Below are 16,909 nucleotides of genomic sequence, written 5' to 3'. Positions count from 1 at the left end.
ATCTGAACCTGCCTTTGCATCACACAAAGTCCCAGAGTGACTAAGAAATGTTAAATTCTGCTCAAAAAGAGTGCCGTCTAGTGGTGCACGCCAGTCTTGGAAAGTGTTCTCCATCCATGGTACTGTATCCAAGAAAGTCAATCAGGTGAGCGCATCACATCCAATAAAGCAGACGGGCGCGTTCATGTATAATTCACGTGTTTTATGACGGGCCGCGCTCCCGTACGGCTGTTCTCACGCCTTACCGAGAAGAAAAGCCCTTTTAAAAAGGTAATCCCTGCACCCGAGTCCCTGCACCTTTTACTGCTCCCCTTTAATGAATAGCTGTCCAATAAGGCTTTTTATTGTCTTAGCATATGTTGCTTTTATTAGGCCAAAATAATTAGGTTGTGCAGATCACTTCGGAAGTCCTGTCGTCGCCGGATAAAAATGAGATTGTTTCACAGTGGCTGCGCAAGTCCTTCGGGCTGGCTGTCATTTTCCCCTTGGATGCTTCACGTCCTATAGCCTAGCGAGTCATATCCCCGCCCCCCTGTCTCCTCCGTGCCGGGCCTGGTCCCATAGCGCCTCTTCTTAACTTTGAGCTTTCCTCACCTTCACCTTTTTTGCCATCGATGCAGACGTTCCATGTAAGCAGCCGGCTTCCACTCTGTTGGTGTCATTTGCGGCTTAAAAGGGGGAACAAGCAGGGTGCACTACTGCCCTCTCTCTATAGTTTCCAATTTCATTTGAGAAAATATAAGAGTTTAAACTAAGTTTTCTCTTAAGAGATGGGTTGGATTTACCACTGTCTATTCCAGGGGTATCGAAGTTAAATGGACGAAAGGCCAAATAAATATGTGACTACAAGCCAAGGGCTAGCTAGACTGATTGAAATATTGAACATTTTTAAAATGATGCATGTAATTACCTTATTGAACCTATTCAATTCCTCATATTTTTATACTAATACTATCAGATAACTAAAGCAATATTTTCTTATGGCTCTGTCTTTAACCTTGCATTTTCCAGATACATTTCCTTGATTTAAAAATACACATAATGTGAAAACTAATTGAAGAATGTTGTATTATTTAGCCACCACCAGTAACTTAAAGTTTATATCCTAGCAACAGTAGGCTAACTTTACCCCCCACCCAACAAAAAAAAAGGATTTTTCATACAGTGGAACTGAAATTTGTTTAGGTATAACTGGATTAAAATACAATAAATTGCAAACATCTATTAATGGAAAAACAACACTTTCTTCAAGGAGAAGTATTTCTGTAATAGTGTGGGTATATTATTACATAATGTGAATGCCTGTTTCTGTTGATCAGTTTGCCAATCCCAGTTCCTTCGCCTGGATTATTATTATGTCAGGTGTCCGTCATTTTGTCTTGATGTCTGGAACCCTGCTGTTCATCCCAATTAGACTCACTGCATCTCAGGTAGTCAGGCTACTGGTAAGTTGGCCCCAGTTGATTGGCTTGTCAATCGTTTGACCTCACTATTACGTTATTCTCTTATTTGTTCGAACTATTGAGCCGGGGCCTTAGTCTTTCAGTTTGTTTGTTTGTTTGTTTGGATCCCTTAACCACTAGGGTCATCGGGGCACAATTTCCTGTGGTTAGTCTTGGGCAAGTACAGGCTTGTGGCACCCATTCGTCTCGAGGCCAATCTTTCAGTACACAGGTTTTTCTTTAATTGTCGTTTTGGTTGTTAGTCTTGTCTTGTTAAGTTTATCCGCTCCGTTTGATAAATTTGCCTGTGTCAGTTTCGGCTCTGTTCTATTCCGTCAGTTGTCAGGCCTGCTTGGATAGTCAGATGATAACCATTTTGTGGGTCAGTAGGCTTTTCACAGTCAGTTTCACAGTGTGTTGTGTAGTAAAATACTGGTCACCCTGTCCTGGTCTTTTGGGAAAAAATGGACGGATCGTTCCAAATATCAATATAATGGATACTAAGCAAGTACTTGTATTTGATTGGTACTATTGTCCTTGGATCGATACTTCATTCCTCCACCAATTTTCTCAAATCGTGACTTTTTTACGTTTGTAACACAGTTATTCTCTTTCCCACCCAGCATTATATGTGACTGACAGGCACACTTTTAGCTCCTCTCCTTACCTGGCCTGCTTTTGGATCCTGCCTGTTAGGCAGACAAGAGGGCTAGATCTTTGTGCTCTCCCTTACCAAAAGCTCAAAATGACAGAAGCAAACAGAAAGCACAGCGTGGTGTGGACTGTTTTATCAAATACAGAAAAGGCCAATGACGCAATTATATTGTGTAGTAAAATGATCTGCTACTGTTGCAACACCGCAGATTTACCTAAACACATGAATAAAAAAGTCAACCTGCAGAGAGCGAAGAGCTGCAACCAAAATATTAACATGCTACTGTTAATCCATTGTGGCAACTTTGGCAACCTGTTCAATGAGAGACAATTTAAACTTTATTTGCATTACTGACTTTATTTGAAAATATTGTGAAATGAAAGTTATTTTAGTTCTCAAGTTGACATTGTTATACAGTATTTATATTTTTGTCACATTGATGCTTTATTTGACTCTTTTTTGTTTTAGAACAATTATTATTGAACTATTTATATATAAGTATATGTAGTTTTTGATAAATTTTAAAGTGATAAATGTTGTCATTTAATTAAAAAAAAATCCAAAAATTTTAGTGCCTAAGATTTTTGTGCTGTGTTTATCATTAGGAGAGAAGTTTCATTTATTCAATGATCATGACATTTCAAAGCAAAAAGTTTCGGTATTGGATGAGAATTGATCAATGTATTGACTTGGATTGGTTTGATACCTAGAATTCCCAGTATCGCTCAACACTGCTGATAGTATTCCCCCGATTCATAAGTCGGTCTTGACTTGTTGGTCCAAGTTGTCCCATCAGTCCATTGGTTGGTCTCACTAGTTTTCTCAGGTCGTTTCATCGTATCTCCAGACTTGTTCAGTCTTGCTTTGTCCATTAGTAAGGGGAATTTTTGTATTATTATTTTTTTTGTATCAGTCTGTATTAGCTGGTCTGTATCGGTCAATTCATAGAACTTATAAATCATCCATCAGTCTCTCCTATCCTAGTAATCTATTTCAGGGTAAGTCTAGTGGATAATACTTAACTTATCTTAGCACTGAGTGGGTAGTCCATAAATTATACCGTTGGATTGACTTTGTCTGATGGAGAAAAAGAAAAGCCCGAGCTGGCAATATGATGAGTGGCAGGGGGGAGGAAGGGCCACAGTCTCCATCCTGTCCCTAATGCCCCCCGAGGGGAACACAATGCCTGTGGGTGAGTATTAGCCACATCCAGCGAGCTAATGGAGGCTATGAATTAGAGTTTAGCACCCACCGATGACCAGCAGGGGCTTAATCACCGGGGAGAGCCGTGATGGTCAATTTGCGAGGATCAGTCCGATTACCTGCTCCTGTAAAGGTTGGGCGCTCGCGTCGACTGCTTCAGTGCGGTTGGTGATTTGTTCTGTTTCTATTAAAAGTTGACCTTTTATTTGGACTACGCATTTAGCAAAGCTGATACAGCTCTGCAGTGGAACTCAGACTACCTCTGCCTGTGGGACGCAGGGAGAAGCCTGTGCTAAAATAAAGATACAGACTCTTGGAAATAAGGTTGAGTGATACAGCAGAAAAATAATATCTCGATTTTATTCGTCAGCCGAGATGATTTTGATCAATTTTAACTAATAAACAGTACTCAAAATAGAGGTAAGATTATATGCCTAAGCCCCGGCCCGAAATGTCAATCATTGCGTTCGGGTTTATATTATTACACAGGTGCGAGCAGCCAATGTTCTATTGGGCTGTGTTGATGTATGTTTCCTTTCTTTATTTTTCTAGTCACTGAAGTTCATAGTTATTGCAAAAAAAATGATTACCTGAAGTTAGTACTCACTTCTCACATCTTAAATGCAGTTCGGTGGTGTGAGAGCGGCGCTGTGTTTGCACGAGTGCAAGAAAGGTTCTAATCTGCTCACCTCTTGCTCCACTGACCAAGCTGAATGGAGGGACAACTTGTTTATATAAGTGGGGGGGTGGTTGTCAGCCAAAGGTCTTGCTACAGCTGAACTGAGCTGTCAGCTTGCAAAGGTTACAGCAAAACACACACCAACATTTATTTTAAAGACACTTTTTGCTCCATCACAATCTGCTCCAGAATGCTGCTCAGTTGTAATTTGGTAAGCATTTTCACATATTTCCACTTTGAAATCACAATTTCGTAGTACAATCTTTGTACAGTTTTTCTACACACTACTTTCTCTAACGCCCTCTCATTTGGGAAAAAAATAGCCACTTGTCTTTGCTTATTATTAATTGTTGCAAAATAAGCAAAAAGTAAACTGAGATGCAGATAAACTGAGTTCGATGTTTAACCACAAGGCCCCACTTCTGAAATGCATGTATTCATGTACAGGTGCTAATATCCATCCTCTATATTTTTTACATTACATTATTGCCTATTTTAGGTTTCTTATTTTAAGTGCTCTACATCATATATAAGTCAACACCTAAAAAAGCTGTAAAACAGCTACATACTAAAACAAATAGAAAAAAATTGCACGCCAACCTGTGGAAGCAGTGAAGCTCTTCAGATTTTTTTGTATTGACAGTTTGCAAAATGACACTCCATGTCCATTTTTTTCTGGGCTTCAAACCACACAAATATGTCTATTTTTGGTTTACTTTCAATGTTTTGATTTTTTCAGAAGTTAATTTTATTTATCTAAATTTGGGTTATATGCAAGTGTATATTATATATTTTATGGAAAACTATCATTCAAGGTTACAATTAGCACGTGAAAATGTAATTTAGTTCGCTTAATTACCGGTAAATTTTACTCAATTTTCAAACTGGACTTTTTTCTCATATTGATTACAGTATAGTTGCTAAAGTGAACTTTTACGGTGCATTTTGTTTTCTCTGTTTGACCTAATCACATTATTTACAGAGTGGTACAATTACTCAGTGGACAAATTTTACTTTTGTAATAATAATTCATTACATTAAAACAGTTGATTAAATCAGTGATTTGAAATCAATATTCAGAACGTATTTTATAATAATGCGGCACAGTTCTGAGGTCATGAGATCGAACCTCCTGTGTGGAGTTTGCGTGTTCTCCCCGTGCTTGTGTGGGTTTCCTCCCGGCACTCCGGTTTCCTCCCACATTCCAATAACATGCATGTTAGGTTAATTGGTCGGTCCAAATTGTCCCTAGGTGTGAATAAGCGAGCGAATTGTCTGTCCCTGTGTGCCCTGGGCCTGGCGGGGAACGAGTTCAGGGTGTCCCGTACCCACTGCCCGAGGATAGCTGGGATGGGCTCCAGCACCCCCGCGACCCTACTGAGGATAAGCGGTGCAGATAATGGATCGATGGATGAATGCTTTATTCATCCATTGCTTAAACCAAAATGTGGAAGATGGTATTTTTCCAATTGATGATTTGTTTTAAACTTATCCACACTCAACACATGTAAAAATCGTTTGCAATGAAAACACTCCCCAGTCCAAGTTTATATTCAATAATCATTTCAGAAAAAACACTCATGTATGATTTCAATGGTTATTTATTAAATGTAAAATATCTTTAGCACAGATTAAAAATCAGACACCTCCATCTATGTTTAAACACCACAGTTCGGGGGAGAAGAAAAATAAAATACATAGAAAACAAAACCAGTTTGTATACCTAGAAGCACAATCCAAACGGCATCCCAATTGAATGGATGTGAGCAACATTGTCCGCAATCCTAAACGTATGCTCACGTGACCCTTCCCATCCAACATTTGGGCCCCCCTTTTGTCTTTGGCCCCCAACCCCGTTCAGCCCCGGAAATACATAGTGAGCGGGAACACACCAGCACCCACAGGAGGAAGAAAACAGGAAGACTTGTACACACACAATGTCCTAGAATAGAGATTATGGCCTGACAATATCTATTTTTTTTATCTTATATTTTCTGTTTTCTACTTTTTTCCCACTTTTTTTTTCTTTTCATGGACATGCCATTTAAGAATTTGGGGAATTTATAAAAGTACCTGAAATAATTGCTAGGTATTCAACATGCATAGCCAGTATGATAATTATTGTTATCATTTGAAATATACATGAAGTCAACTTCTATGTACAAACACAGACTGCTCTACAGTCTCGGTTTTATTTACATCCAGGTCAATGGCATTGCTACAGATGGAAAAAAGACAATTGTGGAGGGGGGTTCACATGCTAGTAGTGACACAAGAGAGCACGGCAAAAAAAAATAAATAAAAAAATACAGCTTACACACACACAATTACGCAGATATCCAGATACTTGCTTTTGAATACGCTTGTTAAAGAGTTTTGCTCATTTTTCCTGTACAAGGGGCTTTTTTTCTCACTTGCACGGGGGTAGATTTGGCATAGATTGAGGTGATGTGTACACACCAATATCGAGCAATTATTGTTTTGTCCCCACCAACAGTATGTAATTATGAAGTGATGCAGCAGATACGAAGCTCTCCCATCCCTTGCGCACATTAAAAAAGTGTTAGTGAAGGGGCCAAGTATTGCTACTACTACATTAAATAAAAGTCATTATACATACTGATACTACTTACTAACAAATGAGAGTACAGATCTCAGCAGTTCAAGTCGGGTTGTTTTAAATCGGGCCTGTGTAGTCCTTTGAGATTTTTTGGGACTGAGGGCTATACAAAGAAATGTGACTTGACTTAACGATAATTATCAGGCTGACAGTTATCGGACTGATAACAGCCTAATATGAAGTCAGTTTTGGGCCCAATAGGACAAATATACCAGATAATTGGTCACCTGCTGCCAGACTGAAATTATTCACTTAGCCCGTAATATCAATGTTTTATTTGATATTGTAACATCTGTTGCAGCCTGGTCATCCTGGAAGGGGGTTTACCTCATGTGCGGTCCCTTCTCAAGATTTCTTCTCATTTTGAGGCTTTTGAGTTTTTCCTTGCCCTTATATAGGTTTTAGATCAGGGGATGGTGTCATAATAGTCTGTAGTTTGCAATAATCTGTGGTCTGTGCAGCCCTTGGAGACTCCGTGTGATTAAGGGTGTCATAAATAAACATGACTTGACTTGATTACTTGTTAGAATGATTCCAAGCATTTATGTATAATGATTTGACTCCTGCATATACGTCAATGCCAGGTAAGTCCGCAAACGAATCTTTATTGTGGCACATTGTGTTTTCATTATAGACGCTGCTGATTTCTAAATTTAGGAAATGGACGTGAGGGAGTTCCTATTTATGACTTAAAACCTGGTGCGGCTTGTACGAAAACAAAGTTGAGTTTCTTCCTTAACATTGCATATGCGGCGTTTAATCAAATGTTGTCCGGAATGGATGGCATCTCCTTGCTAACTTGGACCTAAATCTTCGCCGCCTTTGTCCTTGGAAGACTCGGATCACATCTCAGATTGAGTCCCAGAGAGATGCAGTTGAATTTGGATAAGTGTTATTTCATGTTCTGAATATTGAAAATTCAACGTTTTGGTTCCGATTCCAACCACCGCAACAATGACTTGAAACAATCAAGAGTCTGGGTTGTTTACCTTCTCTCAAAGCTTCTCGTAAATTGCCAATTGCACAGCAGTTCAAATCGGGTAATGAAGTTAGTTCAGTTGATTAACGTAGCTTGCGAGTGGTTCCCGCATTATCATTAATATCACATTAAGAGGAAGAAGAAGAATGGACCCGTGGTGGCCTATCGGCTTCATGGCACACGCTTTTGGCTCACGCGGTTTGTGGAAACATTTGAGATGGAATTGGGGGAAGGGTGATTTTTAAATGTTAACTATGTACGGTACTTAAATGTCTTTTTGTTCCTAGGTGAACTTACATTTTATCGAGAGAACCTAATTTAACTTTCTCTAAATTTGTATTTTGATTAATATTATTATTGTGTATGTCACACTGTTTGCTGTTTTTTTTTATATCACCACCTGCTTTAAAACATACATACTGTATTTCATTAAAGCAGGGCTTTTCCAACTTAATTTACTTAGGGGCTGCTGGAGCTAGAGTCTTGATAAAGATTGGGCCAAACCGGATGTTCCAAAAAGAATCCTGATAAAAACATTCCTGAAAAAACACAAAACCTCACCGCAAAAAATTATGAGAAAATATTGCTGTTTGCTCATCTTTAGTCTCTAGTTTGCATTATTTTTGACACCTTTTCACACTCTTTTTCAGTTCCAATATAGAAAATACAGTGACATCTAGTGGTCAAAAAGTACTCACTGTACCTTTCATGTAGAATAAGTGCAGGCTAATGCGAACTTTGGATTGCATTTATTTATTACTTATTGATTGGTTTATTTTCATAATAACTCTTAATGTTTTCTTACTTTTTGGTCTCATATCATGCAGAATTTTTTAGAGGTATTTGAGAACAGTAGAATGATTTTATTAGAACTTTTCTTAGCCCAACTTCAACTAGAACTAAGCAGTGGCGGCCAATAAATAAAGTGAATTTAAGACCCCTCCCAAATAGCTCACCTCACCAAGACCTTAAGACTAAATCCGAGCCTGGCCCGAGATTAACCTAAAATGTCAGACGGGGCTTCTCTCTCTCTGACGTTTTTAAATGAATATATATTTCAAAAAAAAAATTCTAAAACGATGTATGGATACAAAAAAAAAAACAAAAAAAAACAAAGAAATGAAACAAACAAAAACATATTTGTCCGGCCGTTATTGTTCTTTTTGCTGCCTCTCTCTCTCTCAAAATGCTGTGCTAGAATCTAAAGGACGTACTGCTGCTTTGGTTTATGGCCCGATTTTCAAGCCGTCAAAATGATGGACGGGTTTAACATTTTCCTGTCAACTCTTAAAACTATCCGTCAATAATGGAAAATTGTTGGTTATTGTGACCTCGGCTGGCACATTATGCGTCTACCTACTCCTTTTCTGACATGTGATGTTAACATTGTTTTAATTTTTGACTTTTTTTGTTTTATTTTTTTGTTTTTTCTCATTTTACATACAGAAATAGATCGACATTTAGACTTCTGTAAATGGGTGGACTTTTCAGTGATGTATGATTTTAAACAGAAAACACATATTTAGTAATACATGCTAATTAACAAATGTCTTATTGGTAAATACAGCTAAATGTTTTGATCAAATATTGAATGAGTCTTGATATGTCAGATAAAAGACTACTTTGTCTATCCCTGGATTCAAAGCCAGAGAAAAGCATCAGCAAGTTTCCCTAATTTCCATCTTCTTGTGTGGCCAGTGTTTAGTAGCTGGACTCAAAGTCATGCAACGTAGAAGCTAGCGGAGGCGGGGAGCATCTGTGTGAACCTTCCAGCTCAGAGAGACACTGCTTGGCATTTGTTGCGCCTTTGATACATGAGACGCCACGCCGGGCTCCAGTTATCGGCCGGCTGGCAGGTTAGCATCAGGCGCCGGGCTTTTTCTTCAAACACCGTCGCCCAAGTTTACTTCCAGCACTAGCTTGCAGCTTCCTTGATGACAAATCTTGGAATCTTTCTTATTTTTTTCTATTAGCATTTCGCGTATGTAAGCACAGCTGTGTTCATACAGTTGTCTTGTGTGTGCGGGCCATGTGTTTGGATGTAAATCTATCTGAGACATTATTGTAGATTTGTTTTATATATTAAATATATCGTAACATACTGTATTTCTTCGTGTAAACTTTTGATTAAAAATTGTAACGAAATTTTGTTTCACTTTTTCTCAGCTCAAAAAAAGCATTGTAAGTAACACACTTTGTTGAATACGTGCAGCCATGATTAAATTATTTTATTGACTTCGTAAAATATGAACATAATACCAACATAAAATTTGCAATGTATTTATTTATTGTCTTAAATCATCATCAAGTACACCAAAGTGTTATTTCTCTTGATCATGCTTATTTTCTGTTTATTTATGTATTTTAATACAATTTTCTATTTTCTCAATGCTTCATTATTCGTCCCTGGTACCGTGGATGAAAATGGTGTGATAATGAGATAAAGTCGAATGCCTTTTTCTATGTCATCTTTATCAATACTGGACTAGTGGTAAGGATTTGGTGCTTTCACCGCCGTGACCTGGATTCAATTCCCGTTGCATCCAATGTTTTGCGATTGGCGTCAGTGATCATTTCCGATTCATCAATCATTGTATCACTATGGAAATATACGGTAAAACTTTGTATATGACTTGCACCCAAACTTTACGTTTTTTTGTTTTGGTTTAAGTAAATGTGCATTATACATGATTGCAGTACTTCCAACAAAAATTAACTAAAAAATTATTATCATAAAAATTGCGAGAAAAAGTTAAAAAATTCAATGAATATTTGCTGACAATAACACATTAAGTACAGCAGGAGGTAAAAGTCCAATTTATTTTTAATAGTTTAATCAGGCGGACTAAATCATGAAATAACGCCCATGTTCTATTTAGTAAAATGGCATTATCAGTTTGATTTGGAAAAATACGTTCATTTCATTTGAGGTTTTGTGATGGTTCAAGTATTACATCTGAGTATACTGCAATCTAGAAGAGCAAGTTGAAATCTGCACTTCTCATTGCCAAATTGCTTCCCTCATTTGACTCTTACTGCTTTCAAATCGAAAACATTTCACGCATCCAGCCTCCGCATTGGTGAAAGCCGTCCCAACAGCTTTTCATTCCTTTGATTTCATTTATTCCGTTTTATGGAATGTGTTGGCTAACGTGTGTAATACCGTCTGACATCCTGGTTTTAAAATGTCACAGATCAGACTTGAATATCCCTTGTAATTAGGCAGCGAGTGACCAGCTAAAGCATAAACGACGACTTTCCGTCTTCACTTTAGGTTTTGATGCTTGCAAACTTGGCTTGAAAGACTTACTGATGAAAAGAGACTTTGTGTAAAGTGTGTACACATTTCAACTCACATTCCTTTTCAACAACTTAAACTGTATTATTTCCATCTATCCGTTTTTAATGTCTTCTCATTGGTATTTAACTGTCCAGCTTGGTTGTCATTGGTAATGAAGTGGGCTTTAACCTAGACTGGTCTTCCGCCAGAATAATTGTGATTACGAAAAAGGATTGCAAAACAAATAATTACAATGGATAAAGTGCAATCGCATATACTTAGCACGTTTCAATATTGTATTTCATTCGGTATTCAATGTTCAGTGAGACCAGTATTTATCTCATACAGCTCCACTAAACTGTGGCATCCCACAAGGCTCCATTCCAGAGCCCTATTTGTCACATTTTGCATCCGAACATTTTTTGGAACCATTGTTTTTCAACTAATGTAGCGTCCCACATTAGTGTACCTAATAAGTTTATTGTGTTTTTAATATTAGACATCTGCATAGGAGATTGTCTTTATTTGGACTATTATTTCTCACTGTTGTTCATTGTTTTGACTATTTTTCACTGTATAAGTTGTTGTTACTATTAACCAATCATGTTGATTTACTATCAAAGTTATTTTCAGCCATTTTGGTCTTTGCACCCTACAAGCCAGTGTCCTTTACCTCATTTCTGCCCGAAATCTTTAATATTAATACATGCTCCAAAAGAAAAACTATAACACTATCAAAGGGCTACGTGCCTCAAGATTTCACAAAGTGTGCTATGGCTCACAAAATGTGGAGTAACACTGTTCAAGAACCTAGATAAACATTTGAATCGAGTTGGTCTCATCGTACGCGGAGTGACATAATTAGAAGTACACCTTGGACTGGAAGCCGGCCAATCACAGGCCCTCCTTTGAAACATTCGCACTCGCTTTCACACGATAAACAAATCTTTGGTGGCACAACACCGATGTTTGTGTGGAACATATGAATGAAGCAGAATACCTGGACGAAACCTGCAAGCTAGGGGAGATATTTTAGCTGAGCTGAGAATGTGGAACCTCAGAATTATGATGTTACCGTGTGTTAATTATTCGTGAAAAATATACATGTAGTACCGTTCCAAAGTTTGGGGCGCTTAGAAATTTCTTTTTCAATGAAGATAACATGAAACTAGTCAAAAATATACTCCATACATTGTCTACGTGGTATATGACTAAGTACATATGTTAGTTTTTTAACGGAATATCTACAACGGCGTATAGAGACCCATTTCCAGTAACCAGCACTCCAGTGTTCTTATCGTACTTTGTGTTTTTTACTTGTGTTAGAAGGTTAATCGATGATTAGAAAACCCTTGTGCCATTATGTTAGCAAAGCTAAGAGCCATTTAGCTGGTTATTGAAGCTATAACACTGACATTCCTTTGAGATGGATAAGTATATAGAGCATGGATTTTTTAAAACTCTACAGGCTATTCTTGTTCTGAGAAATAAAGGCTATTCTATGTGAGAGATTGCCAAGACACTGAAGATCTCTTACAACAGTGTGTACTACTCTCCAAAAACTCCTCAACAAGAGTAAAAAGAGAAATCGCAGAACAGCCAAGAAAAAGAGAAAGACATTTGGAGTTTAGTCTGAGAAGAAGACTCCTTACAGGTCCTGAACTGCAAAACACCATTTTAAAATCTACAGTGAAGAAGTGACTCCAAAATGCTGGACTTCAAGACAAATTTGCAAAGGAAATGCCAAATTTGGGACTGGCCGACAAAAGGAAGAGATTAATACGGACAAAATAACACATGCATATGACAACTCATTTGATGAATAAAAGTGTAACTTTTCCATGAAAAAACACACAATTGAGTGACCCCAAACTTTTTAACGGTAATGTATTTACAACATCAGATTCAGTGACAAGACATAACCACAAATCGCCAAATTAAATGGATTGGCGAGCTGCCACAAGATGGCACAAAAGCAACGTTCTTGTATGAAACATCACAAAAAAACAGCTTCCGAAAAAAATGTGCGTACGGTTCACTGTACACATAAACTTCCATCATTAGAGTTCTTGTTCGCATGGTCCCATCAACACCCAGAGAGACATAGATAAATAAATATATGTGTATAAATATATGTACATGAGAGGCCTCTGCCACAAGAGTTCACGTGTGGGTCTGCTCCTTCTTTCTGCAGCAACAAGGTGCCGCCACCAGCATTTACTGCGCTGTGGCCCCGGAGCTGGAAGGCCTGGGGGGAATGTACTTCAACAACTGCTTCCGCTGCGAGCCTTCCGCCCAGGCGCAGGACCCCGAAGCTGCCGCCAGTTTGTGGGAGCTCAGCGAGCGCTTGGCCGTGCAAGGTGCCAGTTCCAGCCAGGTCCGGGCCATCTGAGGATCTGCGGGTCACTCTTGGTTCGGGAGGGGGACTTGTTTGATAAAGCTGCCTAAAAGCGCTGCAGTATGTGTGGATATGATACAATGAGTGTGTTGGGAGGGGGTTTAACATGTTCACGACTAGGCAGAAAGAGGGGAGATTTACACTTGGGTTGTGGTTCTTTTTTCTGAATTTTTCTTTAAAAAAAAAAAATCTGTATCACAAATATTCGAAGTAATATTAGGGCCACATCGAAAAGCAACCCCCCGAAAATGAATTTTGAGACTTAAAGTCTGAGTCTTACTTTCCATGGAATGTAAGAGAGTGAAGAGAGTGAAGAAGTCCTTTTCTGATTAAATATTATTTGTTGCATTCAAATCAAATGTATGACATTCGTAAGATTATTATATTTATTTTAATTTTGTAATGGGGTAAAAATGCAAAAAAAAAAGCCAACTTCAATGCATTGGTAAATTCTTAACCCGAAGCCCGACTCAGAGCCAAACCTGACCCGAATTTTAGCTTGAACTGTCAATCATTACATTCGGGTCGGGCCGGTCTTCTCTTTTGCTGACTAGTTTTTAATCAACCAGTAATTGTTTATCTTTGTCTCTCATCCTTTTCTCTGATAAAGTGCCGTGCTAGATTCTGAAGGCAGCACTACTGTGGTTCATGACCCAATTTTTAACCCATTAAAATGACATACGACCTTTATATTGTCTTGTCATCACTTAAAAAAATCTGGCAATGATAGAAAATTGTCGGTTATAGTAATCTCTGCACACACAGATATCTAAAAGATGTAAATATAAAAATGTTTAACTGGGATTTTTTAACAAAAACAGGCTTCAATTTAATAAACCACCTTTCCTATTTAGTCCTCACAAATAAAGTATAACATTTCCAGTCCTGCAAATCAAGTTCATTGGTCGAGCTCGGGCTGGGTCGGGCTTAAATAACCACATGTCTGGGTTGGGTCTTGCTGGATTTTTAAGGCCCAATCTTTCCCCTGCTCCAATATAAACATGCAATACAAGAACATTATTTTAGTCGCACTTTTAAGACATTTAATTTGGGCTATTTCTGGCAAAAATTAATACCACAAGCTAAATATCATAGTGTGAGAGTTCATATTAAAATTAATTAGTAAATAAAACAATCCTGAATACTTAATAAAAACAGGAAAAATGTATCATTATGAAAGCAAAGTGCATTATAAAGTAAAATTGGCAATTTTGTAAAGGAAATACAGACATTTTTTTAAAAAGGGAATGTTTTTGTAGTTTTATAAACGCAAGATACAAGATTGAAAACAAATTGAACATGGGTAAGGTTTTTCACACAAAATTTAAAGCAAATTTTAATTTTGTCCCCACATTATTTATTTTTCTTGTAATATCCTCTAATGAAATAATAGTAATAATAATTATATACATTTTATTTTCAATGTGGCCCTGATATTTTTTTATCCAAAAACTCACGGGTTTACTAACACACAAAGAAGTATGATTCTATATATTATAATTCCACTCTTGTCATTTTTATGTCCTTTTTCTTTTTTTTAATAATATTCCTTTTTATTTGTCTTTACAATATATACAACATCCTGATGCGTGCACATGTGCTAAAGGGGTGTGGACATCTCTTTTCCTCCATTTTTTTTTAATTCATACATATGAATCAAACTATTTATAAAGTACTCTCCGGTATGACTTTATTTCAATTTCTAGGCTTTTCTTGTGAAAAAGGAATTTTGGATATGTTTTTTCTGTTTATTTTCTTTCTCGGCTCTTTTTATGTGTGTGTTTTTTTTTTTTTTATATATTAAGTGGCAGGGATTGGGCGGGGCGACTGAGGTCAAAAAGGGTCAAAGTCAGGCCGTCCGTTAGTTGGGTTGCTTTTTGGGACCTTGTGCTTCACGGCAGTCCGGGTGCTGTCAGTTGAACTTTACACTGGAGATAAATCTGCAAAAGAAAAGAGAGACAAAATAGAAATTTGAATAAAGACACAATGAAAATATTAAGTTTGTATTTTTCCTGCTGTGTGTGTTTCGCTTTTAAAGGAAAGCATGTTTAGCATTTTGTATCCGGGGGATTTTTTTATTTTATTGGTAGTAAACAAACAATGAGGAGGCCAACACTATTTCTTGTACAGCAATAAAACATTTACACTAAATAGTGTTATTCTATATAACGACTTTGAAAAAACTAATTATTTATCAGTGTTCACAGAGGGACAATACAAAAATATGAAAATGTATAATAAAAAGGGAACAGATGAGACAGATGATCTCACAGATGCGCACACAGTCCCTTTTTTATTGTTATTAAAGTTATAATTCCTTAATAAAAAGAACACATGTTTGGACACATGCTACGCTTGTACTCACAGAAGGAAGGCGATAACAGGAGTGTCCTGACCCAAACGAACCCCCACCCACCCTCTGCCCCTATCAAGGGTGCACTCCACCGTACAGGTGACTTAGCACACGTGTTTACTTTTCCTTCACTGTCTATTTTGTGTAGTTGCACCCAAAAAAAGAAAAACGGTTTTTGATGGATTCAAACTACTGAACTCTTAAAGTAGCTGTCCGTGGTGCTGAATTGCACCGTAACTATCACTGCAGCGGTGGGCAAACAATGTGGCCCGCAAATGTCTACAAATATCCATCCATCCATCCATTATCTGCACCGCTTATCCTCAGTAGGGTCGCGGGGGTGCTAGAGCCCATCCCAGCTATCTCCGGGCAGTGGGCTGGGGACACCCTGAACTGGTTGCCAGCCAATCGCAGGTCTACAAATATGATGATAGTATTTAGAAAATTATTCTAAAGTAGTTGTCTTCTACGACCAAAAAGCATGTGGATTTTGTGCCACTTTTGTTCCCACTAGCCCGAACTTTCAAAACACTGGCTTCATTTTTCAATACCTGCCGCTTTTTTTTTTTTAAATCAGGCGCCGTAGGATGTATTTTAATATATATATATATATATATATATATATATATATATATATATATAGTTATATATATATATATATATATATATATATATAGTTATATGTATAGATGTATAGTTACATGTATAGATATATGAAAATAAAATGTACATGTCTGCATGTTTATTTGTTGCTGCTATTCTCAAAAATGTGTCAATTTTGTCATTTATTATCTTGCATGAATAGAATGCTAAGACAAAAAGACAAGATTGTTTTTTTTTTTTTTAAAACAGCGATGGTATGAAAAAACATTGCTTACGTCTACAGCCGGGGTCTCGAGCCTGTAACCAGTGATGGATAATAGAGATTTACTAGGATATTTGATTTCTAACTGGCACGAGAAATAAATAACGTGATCAGTGTCTTGAAAAAAAGTTTTTGACCCTACTTTTAAAAGTTGCAACCTGGTAATAACATAATAACTTTGTACCGACATAGTAATAAAATAAGTCTATTTTAGAAATGCATTTTAAAGTGGCAGCCCTTCGAGCTAATCACTAACAAAACAATAGCTCTCAGGTTCAAGAAAGTTGGTGACCGCCTGCCTACAATATGTGTTTTTCCTCATGTATTGCTGAGGTATCAGATTTTGGCAGATATAAAAATAAGGGTAAAATCCTTTTTGTCCTCCTGAAAAATTGTTCAAAACAATACAGCCAACAAATCAAAATGTCCTCCAAC

At 37.4% G+C, this 16,909-nt stretch overlaps 2 protein-coding genes across 2 annotated transcripts in view; one reads left to right on the top strand and one right to left on the bottom strand.

Annotated features, from left to right (window-relative positions):
* Window positions 1-15,255, top strand: part of wwox (WW domain containing oxidoreductase) — a 295,918-nt gene extending 280,663 nt beyond the window's left edge. Inside the window, exon 9 of the mRNA XM_088339909.1 lies at window positions 13,053-15,255. Coding sequence (XP_088196035.1) covers window positions 13,053-13,250 — 198 coding nt within the window. The 3' untranslated portion in view covers window positions 13,251-15,255. The remainder of the gene's footprint in view (window positions 1-13,052) is intronic.
* LOC148362481 (transcription factor Maf-like) overlaps window positions 5,563-16,909 on the bottom strand; it is an 85,789-nt gene continuing 74,442 nt past the window's right edge. Inside the window, exon 3 of the mRNA XM_088339913.1 lies at window positions 5,563-15,196. The gene's annotated coding sequence lies outside the window, so the exon portion shown is untranslated. The remainder of the gene's footprint in view (window positions 15,197-16,909) is intronic.

The sequence above is a fragment of the Urocampus carinirostris genome, chromosome 7, assembly GCF_059441175.1.
Source record: "Urocampus carinirostris isolate Australia breed hairy pipefish chromosome 7, RoL_Ucar_1.0, whole genome shotgun sequence".
Classification (NCBI taxonomy): Eukaryota; Metazoa; Chordata; class Actinopteri; order Syngnathiformes; family Syngnathidae; genus Urocampus; species Urocampus carinirostris.
The sequence above is the reverse complement of the archived record's forward strand: the minus strand, read 5'-3'. Positions and strand labels throughout refer to the sequence as shown.